Consider the following 17,094-nt stretch of genomic DNA (forward strand, 5'->3'; position numbering starts at 1 on the left):
GGATAAGGTGGTTTTCAACTCATCTTTCCATGTCTTGCAGGTTATTACTGAAAGAAAAGGCAGTACTTACAGAAGCAGAGGAAAAGCGTGTCGACACACATTGCATAGACGCTGAAGAACCCGTGTGCCACCAGGTAGGAGCCAATGATGACTGTCTACAAAAAACAAACCACAATTAGCTGGTCTTCTGGGACCAACGTGGCACTATTAACACAAGCCACAAGCCCAGTCTGCTAAGCAAATCTGGGATACTTCAATGTCAGCTCTGTCTTTCTACCCCAGGTTTCTAGTGCTGTGGACAGAGATCACAGGCTCAAGACACAGCATTTTAACATGCAGCAGCCACTCATTTTCCATCTGCCAAAACAGAATAAGTTCAACTTCCAAAGAGAATATATGCCAAGAATGTTCTAGACTCCTTTAGGAATCACTCATCTCGGAGATACTCTGGAGTCCAAGGGGTGCCTACAAAAGCAGAAAAGAGATGCATGGCACATCCTGTCCATCAGAAGCCACACTGCCATCAGTGCCTCACCACCAGCCTTTGCTGTCTTGGAAGTCCGAGCAAAGCAGCTGTGAAACCTGATTTTTCTGAAGATGCAGAGTCCCTACAGTGCCACTTCTGCCTGAAGGATCCTGAGGACTGGAGTGCAGGAGATGAGTCCTCAGCTCAGTGGATCCTGTGCCTCTGAGGGGTGGTCCAGAGCACAGTGAGCAGCCCATGCCCAGAGCAGAGTGAGCAAATCCAACTGCCCCCAGTGTGCAGAAGATTAGATGGAAGCCTTACCAACAATGGTACCCAGTAGTAGTTTAACGTTGGCACTTCCTGTGCAAAGACTGGTATTCTCTGTGTGAAGAAAAAGAATGCAAGGACACCTGCAAGAAGCATAGGCAAACAATGACTTCCATACTAGCTCTGGTTTCCTAACATGTAAAGAATGGATGAGACAGACAACAGACCCAAGGCTGGTTTAAATAAAAGTTTGGTAAACAATAAATTCCTCAATATTAATTATCTAACAGAAGAGATACATAAATTAATCAATTAGCATAAATATATCCATGGACTCAGAAATAATTCAATTAATTGTTTTGGTTTATCATTCTACTGAATTTAATAGCAAAATTAATAAATAATGTAATTCTACAGTAATGACAGATTTTTTTAGATGAGTTCTTGGTACCAGTTTTCAATTTTTGATTAAAATATAATTAATTAGTTATCTTTTAAGATATGTAGAATGCAATATATGGTTATTTGTAAAATAATTTTTTGGAATTGCTGTGGCAATTTTAAAAAACCATAAAGGAATACTGGCAACCTGAATTTCTGAAAGTGTTTCATTTAAAAAATAGAAATAACTCTTCTGTCACAGAAGAATATGAATCACCTATTTTGATATTTATGGATAACCAAGAAAACCCTGTAAGAATGATAGAAATATTCTATTTTTTTTACTATAGCTTATAGCTATAATGGGCTGGAATACAGCAAAGCCTCAGGTACACCTCCTGCAGACTTGCAATACCTCCTCTTGCAGGCATGTTGTCTGCTATGAGGTGAATCTCATTTGCAACTTTGTTCAGTTCTTATGAAAGGAGAACTGACTGTGCCTGACTTCTTGGATGTGAATTTGGTTTGGAGACCTTGCACCAGCCACACACACGAGAGGTGTAAAATCAACTATGGAAAAGATGCTGCCAAGGCACATCAGGGACTTGGGAGGGGGGAGGTGGGAAAAAAATTACTTCAATCTTGCAAATTCTAGAAACACAGGAACAGATTTCCAGACAGTTAGACTGATGAGAACCTCCAGCTGTTAACTGAGCATATATGATTATGGCACCCATGTTTGCAGGTACCAGAAAATAGAACATACAACCCAGAAATGAATTAGCTTACCTACACCACCAGCAACAAGGATTTTCCCCAGGAATAAAAGGAAGTCTGTGACTTTGTCCAGAACTGCAACTCTGTTCAGCAAAGAACAAATGATATACAATCATCACAGAACAGACATTTGTATTCTTTCTCCTTAAATCCATGGATAGTGGTAAAATATGGCCAGAAGCTGTCTTCTGCTAGTTTCACAGGCTGACAGCACAACAATATAGACAGGGAATGATGAGATTAGTTTGTATCATCAACCTCTTGACAGCACTAAAGGCTACAGATATGGTAATATACAGCACTGACTACTATGAAAAATAAACATTAAGACCTACTTAAGAGACAAATCATTATTAATCTGTCAGAATTCAGACTTAGCAAAGTACACAAAATATCTTCATTTGAAACAACAAAATTATATGCCTGGCTTTTAGGTATTGCTCTTAGTGGTTAAGAACAAAATCACAAAGGACAGTGAGGTAATATTCTGTCAGGAAATGAAGGCAGCTTTTCTATTGCACAGGCACTACACAGTGTGTGGACATCACTGCCCTAACATTAGTACAGGGTAACACAGTGAAAGCACTCTGTTCTTCCATCTCCAATACTTTCCTCTTCTTTCTGAAGCATCATTTCCATCTTCCTCCTTCAGCCTCCCCCTCTACTTCTCTCTTTCTCCCAGTTCTTCACTTAATTTAAAACACCTAACCAGTTTTACTGTGTCTCTTGCTTGGTAATTAGATTGTCTGCTATTGCATCAACATGGCCTGCTCCTAAGTTACTCTCCCATCATTTTTTGGTCTCACAGTAGTAAAGAAAGAGCCAGGTGCGATGATGGAAAGTACTGATGAGAACAGGGAGTTTGGCAGCAGACTTGTGGAGACAGTGGAGAAAATGGCCAGGGGAGTCCCCAGTACTAGAGGAGATCAGGTTATGTTAAAGATACTCTTTTTGAAAGCAAAGTACTCTCTCTTCTTTACTTCCACTCTCTGACACCCCACAAGCTTTCTAAATGAATCTGAAGTCTTTCTACTTTCCTTTTCCCAGATGGTAGGTAGACCAAAGCTCAAGAAACACACATATGGCAGCACCCCGCTCCTGTGTATCCACAGATCTCCCCTCCGGGTCTCCACTGGTTTCTTGGAGGCATTATTCCAATCTACTGGGTTCTTATGAATTGATTGGAGCAATCACAACAAAACCATGAGGTGATACCAACTTTACACAGGTCACTGTGCTGGACAGCCTGCTGTTACACACTGAGTAATAAGTGAGGGCCATATCCAATGACAACAGTTCACAGTAGTATTTGGAGGAGATATGTGAGAGGAAAGAATTGTGTCCTCAGAGGGCAATAGCAGGAGCTCTGCCATTTCCAAGGACCGGGAGATGACTCCTTACCTCACCACATTCCGCATGAGCAAGAAGAACGCCTCCCTTGCTGAGGTGCAGAAGTTTTTACCGTATATGGCAATCTGCAAAGTAACAGTAGCTGTTAGGTATTTTCAATAATGAGAATACCTCCTTGTATGCCAGAATCCTCCTGCATGTAATGCATAGTTCTCTCTAATAAACAGCCTTGAAACTCAGATGGACATAAAGCATTTCCCCCAGTCACCTGTACTTCTCCATGCATCTCACCAGGCTGGAACAAAGTATTACCCACCCTTCCCTTTCCAGTCACCGGTGAGGAGCAGCCACCCCTTGGGACCTCACAGGCAGCAGGCTCAGGACTCAGTTTGCCAAGCAGAGCAAAAAAGGTACTTGCTGAGGGATTCTTCTCCCTTTGCTAGTTACCTACATTACATCTATAGTCAGTGGAAAGGAATAGGCACTTGTACAGCTGAAATTAGTTGACTCCTCTAACTATCTCCTCGGACCTGATGCTGCTTTCACTGAAGACGAAATCAGTATGAAGTAAAGCAGCATAAAGTTATCCAGGAACAAAACCATTTCTTCCTGGAATAATTTCCACAAGAGTAAGATACACCAGAACAGCTCTTAGCTCAGACAGTTTATCAACTATAAAGAAGATTGTCAAAAACATTACTTCCTCTTCTAGATGGCCTTACTTTGAAATATCAATTGCATGAACACAAGTTATAAGGACCCATTACAGCAACCTCCTTTGAGACAAGAAGCCTGTGACCATATCATTCAATCACAGAAATTGCTTCAAGTCAGATCATTCCAGGCTTACATCTGTGTATGCTTATTTACATGAAAATTTCAAATTTCTCTTATCTGGAAACTAAGAAGGGTTATTTCAGAGAAATACCACTGCTGCTGCCAGTAGAATTTGTGCTTTTAACTTTCAGGTGGAAATAGAGTTATCACATGCCTTCTGAGCTCCTTATTCAAACACCATCTCCAAAGAAAAGTGTCATCAACATGCAACATGAAAAAAAGCTAAGATTCCTGTTGAAATCAGGATCTCAATTGCTGAATCAGAAGGGGGAGTCAACCAGTTATGCCATCCCTTCCCACTTACTCTGGGGGTGACAGTGACAGACAAAAACAGGCATAAAACAGGCTGAGATCAGAAATTTTAAAAATCTTACTTTTTCATGGTAGAACCACATGCATGTCCTGAAAACTCCCATAAATCCCATTATATATTCAGCAGATTCAGGCAGTGCTGACTGTTGACCAGTTAGTAGTGGCTAGGGTATTTTAGTGCCCCAGACAGAGGAGACTGCATGCAGATATGGCACATACCATGATGTAGGCATTTCTGTTTATAAATTTTAAGAATTTTTCCAAACACCAGAAACAGCACTTGAGGCAGCAGAGTAGAAATCTAGTGAAGGAGTTCTGAGTACCTAAAAAAAACACAGGAGAGAGTACATTATACATAGGAATTCATGAACCATCTCCAGAACATAGAAAGATATTCAGAAAAAAATGTTAAATTGTGACAAAAACAGGAACACTATTTCTTTCCTTCTAGGGATGGACTCTCCCAACCAAATTTAGCTCACTAGGTTTCAATCAGATCAGATCCAGATCTCACTTGAACTTTGCATTAGGTTCCAAAGAACATGGACTCAATTTGAGTAAATCAACACAAATGTACTGGTTTCAAATGAAACTACAATGGATAATCTGGAATGAATCTCTTTTCATTGCTCAAAAACAGTTTGGGAAAGAAGTAATTTAGCAAAGGAGGTCTTACCAACCTACAGCAGATTCATGAACCTCACCTTTCAGTTTGTGATCCAAGTACTCCAGTACTACTCTAATAAGCTGGACAATTGCAAGAATTAAGGCGCCGAATGCCAGCGAACCTGTATGGTATCTAAAACAAAATACATGATGACTGTTATGTCATGCATGGGTGTAAATGTGCAATAATACATGTATGTATATATAAATAAACTTGTAAGTGGAGGAAGGTCCATTAGTGGGAAGTAAAATGAACTAGTGAACCTTCATCCTGATCTGCCAGAGAGGAACACGATAAAGCCATGGGTGCTGCTGGTGTTTTGTGAGTGTTGTGTCTATCTGTAAATCTGTGTATGTGTGTGCTCTATACAAGCATTTGGGGTGTGTGCCTACTGGGAGTACCTGCTCAGCCTTGTAACTGGTTGGGTCTAGGGGGAGGATGCCGCAGCAGCTTTGGGGGGCTACACGATCCTGGCTACAATAATCAGCCTTACCCTAACAAGTACATTTTCCTGACCATAATGGTTTTGGATGGACTAGAGATAGTTTTCTTCATAGAAGCTTGTGCTGTGCTATGTTTTGGATTTGTGACCAAGACAGTGCAGGTAACACGGCCATGTTTGAGCTGCTGCTGAGCAGCACCTGCACAGCACCAAGGGCTGTTCGGCTCCTCATCCTGCCCTGCCAGCAGCAGGCTGGGGGTGCTCCAGGAGCTGGAAGGGGACACAGCCAGGATGGCTGACCCCAGCTGAGCCCAGGGGGACCTCACACCATACAGTGTCTTGTTCAGCAACAATAGCTGGCAGAAGGAAGAGGAGGGGGGGGGACATTTGGAGTTCTGGAGCTTGTGTTCCCAAGACACTGCTATGCATGATGAGCCCTGCTGGCTGGGGGATGGCTGAACCCTTGCCTCCCTGTGGGAAATGAGGAATTAATTCCTTGGTTTGCTTTGCTTGTCCATGTAGCTTTCCTTTACCTATTAACTGTCTTTTTGTCAGCCCTCATGTTTTCACACCTTCACTCTTTGTATTCTCCCTCTCATCCCACTCTGGGGGAATGAGTGAGCAGCTGTAGGGGCTTGGCTGCTACAGATATTAAACCACAATGCGACTAACTATTTTCATCTGGTATTCTAAGACTGGCCTGCACAGATGTACAAACAGCAGTTGTTGGATACATGACCAGGCTCACATCCAGCTCCAGTCTTACCGTATTGCTCGTCCAAACGAAGAGAAGAGTGGCCACAGTGGAATATCAGCTGGTTTTCGATAGGCCCAGTAATAAGAAGCAAAGGCACCAGCAAGAGTACACTGACCTAGTGCAATTGCGAAGTTCACCAGCCACACAAAGACAAAGGCATTGGCTAACTGAAAGATGAAGATGTACTTATGGTACAGGCTTTCTCCTCCATAAAAAGCAAAAGTGCACTGAGCACCCGGGCACAATTTAGTCACATTGGTTGTGTTAAAAGTCTGAATAAAAAGACAAATAAACAACACAATCATAAGCAATGAATTCTGCGTACACAGTCTCTGAAGTTTAGCATGTTAATTCAAATGACGTAATTCTGCTTGATGTTTCATTAGCTCATTCAAAACTGCACTCCAACACTATGTAACCTGTTTACATATTTAAGGATTCATATCAATGATTTGTGCAGGTCTTAACTTTAAACTAGGTGGTAGCAAACAGGGCTGGTCACCACAAGACTTAAAACTACATAAATGGAATCTGCATTTCAGAAATTTGCTTTCAAGATACATAAATACTTCTGTTTCATTAAAGAAAATCTGCTCAATTTAAAAATATATTTATTTGAAGACTGAAGGCCAAATCTGACATTCAGGTAGATCATCACAGTTGAAATAAAAACAACTGAGCTATGCCATTTCATACAAACTGTGGATGTGTTCAGAACTTCCCTTATCTATCTCAGACTATTAAAAGAGGAGCAATCTTTACATTGAATTATTTTGCCATTTCAATTGTTCATTTAATTTATTTGCTCGGTTTGGGCACCAAACCAATTCAGATTCCTTTCTTTTGCAGTGTTCAGACATCAACAGGGTGGGGAATTCTTTGTTACACACATAACCACAGTAGTATACTGAACCGTTCCTCCTGTGCCATTGCAGGGACCCCCCAAGCAGAACCTGGTCCATGCTCTGCCCCCTCCCTGCAGGCACTGCCAGCTGTGGGGAGGTCCCTCTAAGTGGCCCCTGCTCTGCCCCCTCCCTGCAGGCACTGCCAGCTGTGGGGAGGTCCCTCTAAGTGGCCCCTGCTCTGCCCCCTCCCTGCAGGCACTGCCAGCCGTGGGGAGGTCCCTCTAAGTGGCCCCTGCTCTGCCCCCTCCCTGCAGGCACTGCCAGCTGTGGGGAGGTCCCTCTAAGTGGCCCCTGCTCTGCCCCCTCCCTGCAGGCACTGCCAGCTGTGGGGAGGTCCCTCTAAGTGGCCCCTGCTCTGCCCCCTCCCTGCAGGCACTGCCAGCTGTGGGGAGGTCCCTCTCAGTGTCCCCTGCTCTGCCCCCTCCCTGCAGGCACTGCCAGCTGTGGGGAGGTCCCTCTAAGTGTCCCCTCTGGAGGCAGAACAGCCCCAGCTCCCTCAGCCTTTGCTGCTCCCAGAGATGCTCCAGTCCCTTCAGCATCTCTGCAGCCTCTGCTGGACCAGCTCCAGGAGCTCCATGTCCCTCCTGTCCTGAGGAGCCAGCGCAGGACACAGCACTGCAGATGTGCCCCACAGGGCTGGGCAGAGGGGCAGGATCCCCTCTCTGACCTGCTGGCACTGCTCTTCCTGATGTCCTCCAGGATCCACTGGCCTTCTTGGCCCTTGACACTGCAGGTCCTTCTCCCAGAGCTGTTCCAGCAGGTCACCCCCAGCCTGTGCTGGTGCCTGGGGTTATTCCTCCCCAGGTGCATAACATTTGATAAATATTTCTAGTTTTAAAAAAATCCTTAGATTCAAGCTGGGAGTCAAGTAAAAACTTTTGACTGAAGGCAAAATTTAGGAAAAAAAAAAGACAAATATTTTTTGAGTTTCCTGAAGGTAAACCCTGTGCCAAGGGAAGCTAAGCTTCTGCTTCGAATCACGGCTCATGCCTCCACAAGTTTGAGGCACAGCTTTTAAGGACTACCATGGCCTTCAGAGAACCACAAAACAGACTCCTCACCAATTCAAGAGCACCAATAAACTTGTATTTCTGTGTCTTCCTTTCTCACCCTGGAAATTAGAATGGTTAAAATTTACAGGACAACTTAACAGAAAAACTAGTTTATGTCCACAAAATGCTTTGGACAAAGAAGTGTTACCAGAACACTAGGTAATATTTTCAGATTTAACATGAGGACTCATTACTTGAAATACACACATTTTCTACTGGCACTGCTTTTAACAGTGATTAAGAAATTACATTAACATAGCTCTCACTACAGGTAAATATTTGTTACACTTACCTCTGGGTCACAAGTCAGGTTTGCATACTTGCACAGTGTTTGATTGGCCATTACTTTATACACAGGTTCTCCTGATGTGGCCAGAAAACTGCATGAAATATTTTAAGGAGCAATCACAGAACTGTAGGCTTTGGGCAAGGATTCTGCAGTGGGTAACTACTAGCTCTAAATAATCTGTGCAAGTAACACAAAAACTGCTTTTGCTATTCAGAGATGTGTCTGAAGGATAGACAGACAAGATGGATTATTCTTGTTACTTAGAGAACCAAGGCAAACTCTACCCTGGAGCTGTAATAACACACCAGAATGGGCAGGAGGTGTAACCTTGAAAGTTGACTTTCCCTCTCCTGCATATTTATCTTTGACAAGGCAGACTATGTAGTAGTTCTTTGATGGTTTGTATTTTGGTGGAAGTAGATACAGAGCATAAGGATGAATTAACATTCAGCAGCAACTGACTCTCTTTGTGCATGAAAGAACAACAGGTTTTCAAATAGCAGTTTTCCTGTTTCTTAATCCTTACCAAACCATTGCTGTTGGGGAATAAATAGTGGTTGCTGTTAGGCAAGTCAGAGAGGACAGTGCACTGTATGTTCTCTCACTCCTTTCTCATACTTTTCTGAATAAAACACATATGGAGCCCACTCCACATCCAGTTAACTGAGAGACAATTAACACCAGGTCTGTAGAGGACACAGCACATTAAGGACCATATTCACTCACTGCTGAGGACCGTTTTCACTCCCAGAAGTCAACTTTATGTAGTACACAAGGCCTTGTATGATCCCCCTGCCTTGGCATGAATTTTAGTCCAGTTCTTTTTGACTAGATTAAATGCACTATCTGATTTGTACATGACATGCAAATGTGCAGCAAGGAAGAGTGCATCAGCACATGAAGTGCCAAGTGACCAAACAACCCTCTTAACAATGCTTTGATTAATGTGAAATAGGAGAGAATTGCCTAGTCTTGCAGACCAGAAGACTTGCTGCAGAGAGATACACAGACAAGGATACACAGCTGTCACAGCCCAGTAGGAAATACAAACTGCAATGAGTATGAAGGTGACGATGGGGTAGAACAGTGTAGACATTATATAGCCAATAGCCCTATGAAAGAAACAAAACATTATTAGTAAGCTACATATATTCCAGAAAAACATTTTTCATCAGTCTTCTAGCAATTTTACTTCAACATCCTTGTTGACAGTTGTCACATAATTTAGTGCTGCTTCTTCTTCTGCTTTCTTCTTTACTCAGAGCTAAAAAGAAGTATCTTGGACTGCACCCTCCTACAATGTCTGGCCACAGAAGTCTGCTTTTCTCTCTGCAGATTTGTGTCTATCCACGCTAAAGCTGGATTGGAACCAGAAGAATCCAGTTTTTCCTAAATAGAAGCCACAGCCAAAACAACACCAATTCTCTACCACTAGTGCATCATTCCAGAGATAATCCAACGACAGAGCAAAGTTGGCAGTTATAGGTCCCAGGCTCCTATTAACAGCGTACCACACGTAGCTTTTCTGCTGAGACACCTTCTTGCACTGAGCATACATAGTAACATCAACAGTGTATGTATTCTCAATGCAGAAAGCTGAGAGATAAGAAATACTGTATAAAAAAATGCTCTTTAAGCACAACGTCATTAACAAAGCACTGGAATTCCTTATATTACCTGTTTGGTTCAACAAATTCAGTGTTGTATTTTAACCCCCAACTTTCTGCCCTTCGTAGTGCAAGGTAGAGCTTGAGAATACTCCAGAGATCATTTAATAGAATTCAAAATATATTAAAATCAGACAAACGTACCTACTACCTTCCTTCAACAGTGCAATAGCAATCCGGATCCGATTTCTTAGGAAAATCAGCATCAATATGATTATGACCTCAACACCGCAAAGTATTATCACTATAAGCAAACAGACAAAAAAGTCAGATCAAGAACCAAACCAATATGCTAGCTCTGTAATTTTTTCCCTTGTATTTTACACTGTCAATCATGAACTATAAAATTCTCTGCTTGAGCAGTTCTCTTTCTCCAGCCACACCTGTCAAACTTCAATCCCAATTCATAAGTTTGTAAGTTCCACTGTAAAGAAATTCTATATGCAGAGAGCTAGTCAGAATATGTAGACCCTAGTGTTAGGATTTATATTTCTAAAAGAAAAATAGAACATACAATACTCAAAGCTAAAAATTTACTGTAATATGACTGCAGTATCTAGCTTTAGATACAGTTCACCCTTTAAAATTCTACTTTTCATAAACAAGCATTTTGCATGTACATACTATAATGCTGCTCATTTGTAGTATTTATATAACAATAACAAGAGATGAAGAGTCAAGCTTTTCAAGAAGAGTGCTATTGTTCTCAAATTTAGATGTATTAAAATCAATAGGTTTGTCTGAGTGTTAACCTGACATATGCTGTGATGTATCAGATAGTTTTGGGCAAATTATTCTCACCTTCCAGTTGTGCTGCTGGAATCATAGAAACTTGCTCTGAGGTTAGAGGGCTGAGAACACCATGTTCCAGAACATTTCCTCTCTTAGTTAAAAGCAGTATTTGAATCATAACCCTCATCTGGGTAAAGCGTCTGCTTGTCTGATTTCTATTTCTGTTGGTTCAAAACCTACTTCTGCAGTAGAAAGTAAGAAAATTCTGTGGACTTCAATTAGAGAAGATAGATTCTTTAAAGCCTGAAACCCATCTTCTCTGATTCTGAGACATGTCCATTAATTTTTGATGCTTCAGATCATTAGATAATATTGAAACCAGCCCAGCAGGCATGGGTGGTTGCATGCAAGAAGTTTTGTGGAGGGACAGGAAGACAGAAGAGAGAGTATCCTTAAGTATACTCAAACTTGCATGAAGATTTGGAAAGGAACATGAAACTTGGCTTTAGGTTTCAGAGCTCAGACACAGGCTCAGAATATCAGACACAGATATTCACATATGATGTTAAATTGCAATCCCAAGTATTATCAATACTCCTGGCAACAGAACTGCAGGTGCCAAGTGACTGCTGTGACTGCTCAGAGCCACATACCTCATTCAACAAAGTTTGTGTTTACACACGCTTCGACAGCAGGTCAAAACCAGGTTTCTTTAAAGTTGCTCTCATTCCAATTTGGCTCTGTTAAGGTACTCGTTCCAAACATTGTGCAAAAGGCAAGCAATGTCAGTACATGATGAGTTCTACACTAGGACAATGTGACTACATTTTCTTCAAGGATATTTAACTGTTTACTTTGCCGGGTGATGTTGGAAAAGCAATTTAATTCCAGAGTACCTCAATTTACTCATCTGAAAGTGACCCTGACTTCCAGATAAACCATCCACTGGCTGCTAGGAATCGGGCAGAGAGAGCTCTTGAAGACTTACAAGAAAAAAAACCATAATAAAGTCCTAATACTCTCTAGGGATAGTATACTAAAAGCTCTGCCTCAACAATAGATAGAAGATGCCTCATGAGTTCAATGATCCAACAGAGAGGTAAAGGAAGACACAAAGAAGAGAAAGGAGATTTAAGCAGTAAACTACTGCTCTATTAATTCAGTTACCAATAGGGAGAGGCAGTGTTTTAGGTTATGTCCCATTCATCATCAGTTAAGTGTCTGTGTGCCTTCTACTAGAGCAGTAACAGGAATGCAAGCAATATTGGACAGGTATTTGTTCTCTCTTCTGCCTCTCCTTTCTTGGGGAGAAATATGTGTGTTGTGGGCTGCCCTGTTCCACTAAGATGTTGTTTTAAATACACTGCCCCTGTAGGAGAAGGCAATGGAGCTCTTTTGGAAAGAAATGAAATTTGCTATGGTTCATTTCACAGTTTTAGATCAATGTTCAAGAAAATTCAGAGACACAAATGTAAATTGAAGGGAGCCCTCACTGGGGTCTTCAACATCCTTATGAGGTGAAGTGGAGGGGCAGATACAGATCTCTTCACTCTCGTGACCAGCGAGGGAACTTGAGGAAATGGCTGGAGCTGAGTCAGGGCAGGGTTAGGTTGGATCTCAGGAAAAGGTTCTTCCTCAGAGGGTGGTGGGCACTGATCAGGCTCCGCAGGGCAGCGGGCACAGCCCCAAGGCTGCCAGAGCTCCAGGAGTGCATGGTAGGATTGTTGGGGTGCCTAGGCAAGGCCAGGAGTTGGACTCAGTGATCCTGATGAGACCCTACCAACTCAGCATATTCTATGATTCTGAGATACAAAGATGTAGTTACTAGTGTGAGTTATTAATCTCACTTCTGGGGTGCACAAAGAGGAAGAAAAAACAAACTGAGAGTGAAAAGTGCCCCTCCTTATGCAACTTCATCAAGACTAACTTGATTATTACTTTCTACTTCCCCATGATGAAGACTGAACACACAGGAAGTAGAATGCTATTAATACAAGAATTTTTCACTTGTATCACTAGTGTGATTGCATTAACTCCCCTTACAAATATACTAGTCCTTTTTTAAAATGCACATTTTTACACAATACAAAGAAATAGAATGCTGCTTTCTTCTCTAAGCAACACATGTACAGGAGGAGATTTAACACAGCAGAAACTGCAGCAAGGCACTGACCAATTGTTCTGAATATCCCTTAACAGATACCGAACTTAAAGGGCACTTACTAAATGCTAACCATGTTTGCCTCAGTTGCAGGTACACTTTGAAGTCTGTCTGGAATCCAATATCATAAACAGTGAGGTCAGATCCAGGTATTCCTTTAAGATGTTCATATTCCCAGTAACAATGCCAGATGCCTTTTAAAAAACAATAGTGTGAGTGCTTCTGAAGAATGCAAAGACAAATTTAAACAAAAATCTTTTAAAAGCCAAGTGTTTTGTCTTCAGCCTATCAAGTAAGCAAAGCCCACAAAGGCATCACTATGAGACTAGCCAATCATAGTATCAATACAAGTGATTATAAAGCACACTGTATGTAGATAAGGCAGGTTACTACATCTGGTAATAAGTATCAGCACAGCTGGATTCTTCCTGCATTTTGCTGCCATTTAAGTCCTCAGTTAACTGTGTCTCAAACCAGGCATTAATTCATGCACCTGTACCATTTATTGATGTAACTATTGATCTGCCTTGCCCAGACTTAAGCAATAAGGTAACACAGTCTCAGGGGCTAGAAGATTACACTTACCATAACCTATAATTCCAATCACTCCAAAGATGAAAATCCAGAAGAGAACCCCAGCTGTGAACCTCAATAACACAAGGAAGAGCAGACTCAGCATCATTGCAATGAACAGCCCACTAAAAAGAAAAGAAACACAGGAAAAATGAGTGTGAGAATCTATTCACTTTCTTGTATGCCTGTTACTCTACATGAGGATCACTTCATCTCATGTAAGAGAATGACTTGTAAAAATGTATTTTAAAATCTTCAGTATGAAATACAGTGTCATAGCAATTATCTGCTATTACAAACGAACAGCCTGTAGGTGATGATCTCACAGGGCAGAGTCTGCAATGTTTGTAGGCACTGGGTTCTCAGGCTGACTGAATGGGACTAATACAATGCCTTTTTTGTCACTTACAGCAGCTGGACAGATGTCTTTTTCAGGCCACAGACTAATCTACAGTACAGAAAGTTAAATTGGAGGAATACCCATGCAAGAAGAAGTCACTGATTTATGTCCTCCATTGAAAATCTGCTTGCAAAAAGCAATGTTAGCAAATAACATTTTAGGAGCTTCCTAAAAAAAAAATAATTAAATTTAGGAGGAAAAACCAGTGACTCTTTCTAGTGAGCAGAAGAGGAAATGATCACGGCACTATGATACATAAAAGAAACTGTTAAAAGTCATCTATGGAGCCGCTAGGAAAGACATCAACAGTGTCTGCTCTTCACCAAGTCTGGGGTAAGGAAATATTTGTTGTCATTTTACTCATAGGAATTCGGGCAAAAAGGAAAAAAATATGGCAAAAGACCTTTATACTCAGTGAGGCTTTCTAAATCATTGTGAATGAAGCAGTATAAATAATAATCCCTTCCAACATATATGCAGTTCACATGCTTCACAGAACATTTTATGTCTCATTATTTTTAGTAGGTGTCACATCAGCATTTTTTCTTAGTACAGACTCAGAAAAAATTAAAACCTCCTCTTGCTTGTGTTCAGTTACTTTTCTTCTGAACGTTCCCAGTTTATTTAGCCAATAACCAAAGCTAAAAAATGGGGCAGCCTGATCATAAACAATCAAAACCAGATCTTTTGGGCAAACTAAGCCAGACAGGCAGAAGGACAAGAAAAAAATAATACCAGTTTATTTAATTAAACCTTTGTAAGCTTGCCCTAAGTCCCAACCCTTTAAAATCTTCCTAGCCTGATGTATCTTCCCTTTCTGAATGGCATATTGAAATTCAGAATGTATACCTCAAAAAAAGTTGAAGTTTTGGAACTTATGACTCTTTCTTGAAAGCAGTAAATTACCTTTATCTAAAGTTATAGTTATCTTTAGCTATACAGTAACACCAAAACTGAGTACATATCAACTGTCTTCAATAGACTGGTTCCCTTAAACTGAGGCTTGAAAGCAGAAGTTTCTTTGGGGTATGTTAAAAAGACAACAGCAACTCCATATTTAATTTTTAATCCAGCCTCCCTTCACTGTCAAGACTTCACTGTCCTCACCCAAACTCTGGCACTTATAAACATATTCGTACAGAAATCATTTGATGTATGTTATTGTTTGGTGAAAAGAGTGAAGAAAATCCTATCCAACCACTTTAAAAGTAGCAACAAATCCTTACAAAACATATCTGAAATGTGGAAACTTGATTCAGTATTTAGAATTTCTGTTCAAAAAATTTGTCCCTTCTCTCTCCAGCCCATGTATTCAGTGCTCTCTCCTTTGGAAGAGTCTGTACCACAAGCCTGATTTCAGTAAGAGAGAGAGAATCAAGACTGCTGAATATCTGAGTTTCCTGCCACTTTTGAGAACTCACTATTGTGAGCACAGTATCAGACTATGAGAAAACTGTCCTTCCACCAGTGACTGAACACCTTCAAATGCTTAACTGATGTTTCTGAAGTAATTCTCCATATTATCTAAAGTACGTATTTATTGTCATGGATTTGCATTCAGGCTTGTCTAATGTGCACGTTACGGACTCTCATCTGGCAAAGACTTCTGTTCCTGTTTAAATTGACCAAAACCAACATTAATGGGCTAAGAATGTAAAAATACTTACGGATTTGCTTCAGCAAAGTAGCTACTTTTTTGTTTCAAATTTGTTTTAATTAATTGGCGATTAGTGAGTATTAATTGCAAGATAAAGTTAACATTGTTCATTGCTTTTTGTTCATGATGTTGCTTCGCCTGCCACACTGAAGTTAGGGATTTATACTGAACTTACAGGTTAATTGATATATACATATATACACATATACACACAGATATATACTAATGACACTTAGCAACTGCCACTGGTTTAAAAATCACTTAATTTGGATTTTTGAGTCTTAGAATTGCCTTGCAGGTGAATCTTGTAAGAAAACACAGCACCTCCTGATTTTTTGTCTGGCAGGACACTGAAAAGCCACTCCAGCTAAACCAACACTCTATGCATATGTGCTGTACTATCCTCATCTGTCATGAGATGAAAGGAAATTACAGTTACTCCTTGAGTTTTACAGTAGGATTGGTACCAAATACACACACAATCTATTTTTTTTCATTCCCTGCAAACTCTTAAGTGAGTTTGGAAAAATTAGAAATACCCATAAAAATCTTACATTAAAATCCAATACCAAGAAATGGCATAGTCTTCAAAAATTTTCATTCCAACTGATCTTGCATCCAGGACATTATTGATGCCGCTGAGAAAAGACAAATCAAAGAAAAGGTTGTGTCAGGTAGAAAAGCAGAATTTATTTAAAAAACAAATAAGCTCAGTCGAAGAATTTGAAATATATTAGCTAGTGGTAAGAGTATATTATGATTCTTCAGTTCCAGTTCTGTCATCAAGCCAACATCAACCACAGTTACAACAAAGAAAAAACTCTGTAAGAGTGTCTCTAATTCCTGAAAGAAAATTTATGAAAAGTCTTTATCGTCAGAATGTATAGTATTAATATCTGCCATGTACCAATGGCCAAACAGTTGCTGATAGCGTAGAACCAGAAAGTAGCTCAGCGAACCAAAAGGTTTACTTTCTGGAACTGTTTTTCTATCCTGCAAAGTGCTTGCCTGTATTAATTTTTTCCTAAGAACAGCCTGGTACATTGTTTTTTTTCCCAAGAACAGCCTGGTACATTGCTTTTTTTCCCAAGAACAGCCTGGTACATTGCTTTTTTTCCCAAAAGCAGGAGCACCCTGATGAGGCAAGATGCCCAAAGGACAGCCCACAGTAGTGGAAAGGCCACCACAGGACAGACAACCAAGCCCATCACTGGCTGGCCTGAATCCTGCAGCAGAAGGTTGGCATTTGAACCGCATGGAACTTTCCTAGTAAAATGGATTTTTGCTAGGAAAAACAGCAAGAATGATTTAGCTAAATGAAAATCACTGAGACAATCAGACTAAAATATTTTGCTCCTTTCTGCACACAACAATGCTGGACTTCCGTAATCAAACTTTGGAA

General features: G+C 40.8%; 1 protein-coding gene across 1 annotated transcript in view; it reads right to left on the reverse strand.

Moving 5' to 3' along the window:
- Positions 1-17,094, reverse strand: part of SLC44A5 (solute carrier family 44 member 5) — a 64,408-nt gene that overhangs the window by 6,960 nt on the left and 40,354 nt on the right. Inside the window, exons 9-21 of the mRNA XM_071565185.1 lie at positions 16,247-16,330; positions 13,648-13,760; positions 13,125-13,256; positions 10,314-10,413; positions 9,522-9,614; positions 8,506-8,593; positions 6,266-6,528; positions 5,095-5,189; positions 4,610-4,713; positions 3,293-3,366; positions 1,904-1,974; positions 788-876; positions 71-155 (exon numbers count right to left, since the gene is read on the reverse strand). Of these exons, the coding sequence (XP_071421286.1) occupies positions 71-155; positions 788-876; positions 1,904-1,974; positions 3,293-3,366; positions 4,610-4,713; positions 5,095-5,189; positions 6,266-6,528; positions 8,506-8,593; positions 9,522-9,614; positions 10,314-10,413; positions 13,125-13,256; positions 13,648-13,760; positions 16,247-16,330 (1,391 nt within the window). The remainder of the gene's footprint in view (positions 1-70; positions 156-787; positions 877-1,903; positions 1,975-3,292; positions 3,367-4,609; positions 4,714-5,094; positions 5,190-6,265; positions 6,529-8,505; positions 8,594-9,521; positions 9,615-10,313; positions 10,414-13,124; positions 13,257-13,647; positions 13,761-16,246; positions 16,331-17,094) is intronic.

This window comes from Pithys albifrons, chromosome 10 (assembly GCF_047495875.1).
Source record: "Pithys albifrons albifrons isolate INPA30051 chromosome 10, PitAlb_v1, whole genome shotgun sequence".
Classification (NCBI taxonomy): Eukaryota; Metazoa; Chordata; class Aves; order Passeriformes; family Thamnophilidae; genus Pithys; species Pithys albifrons.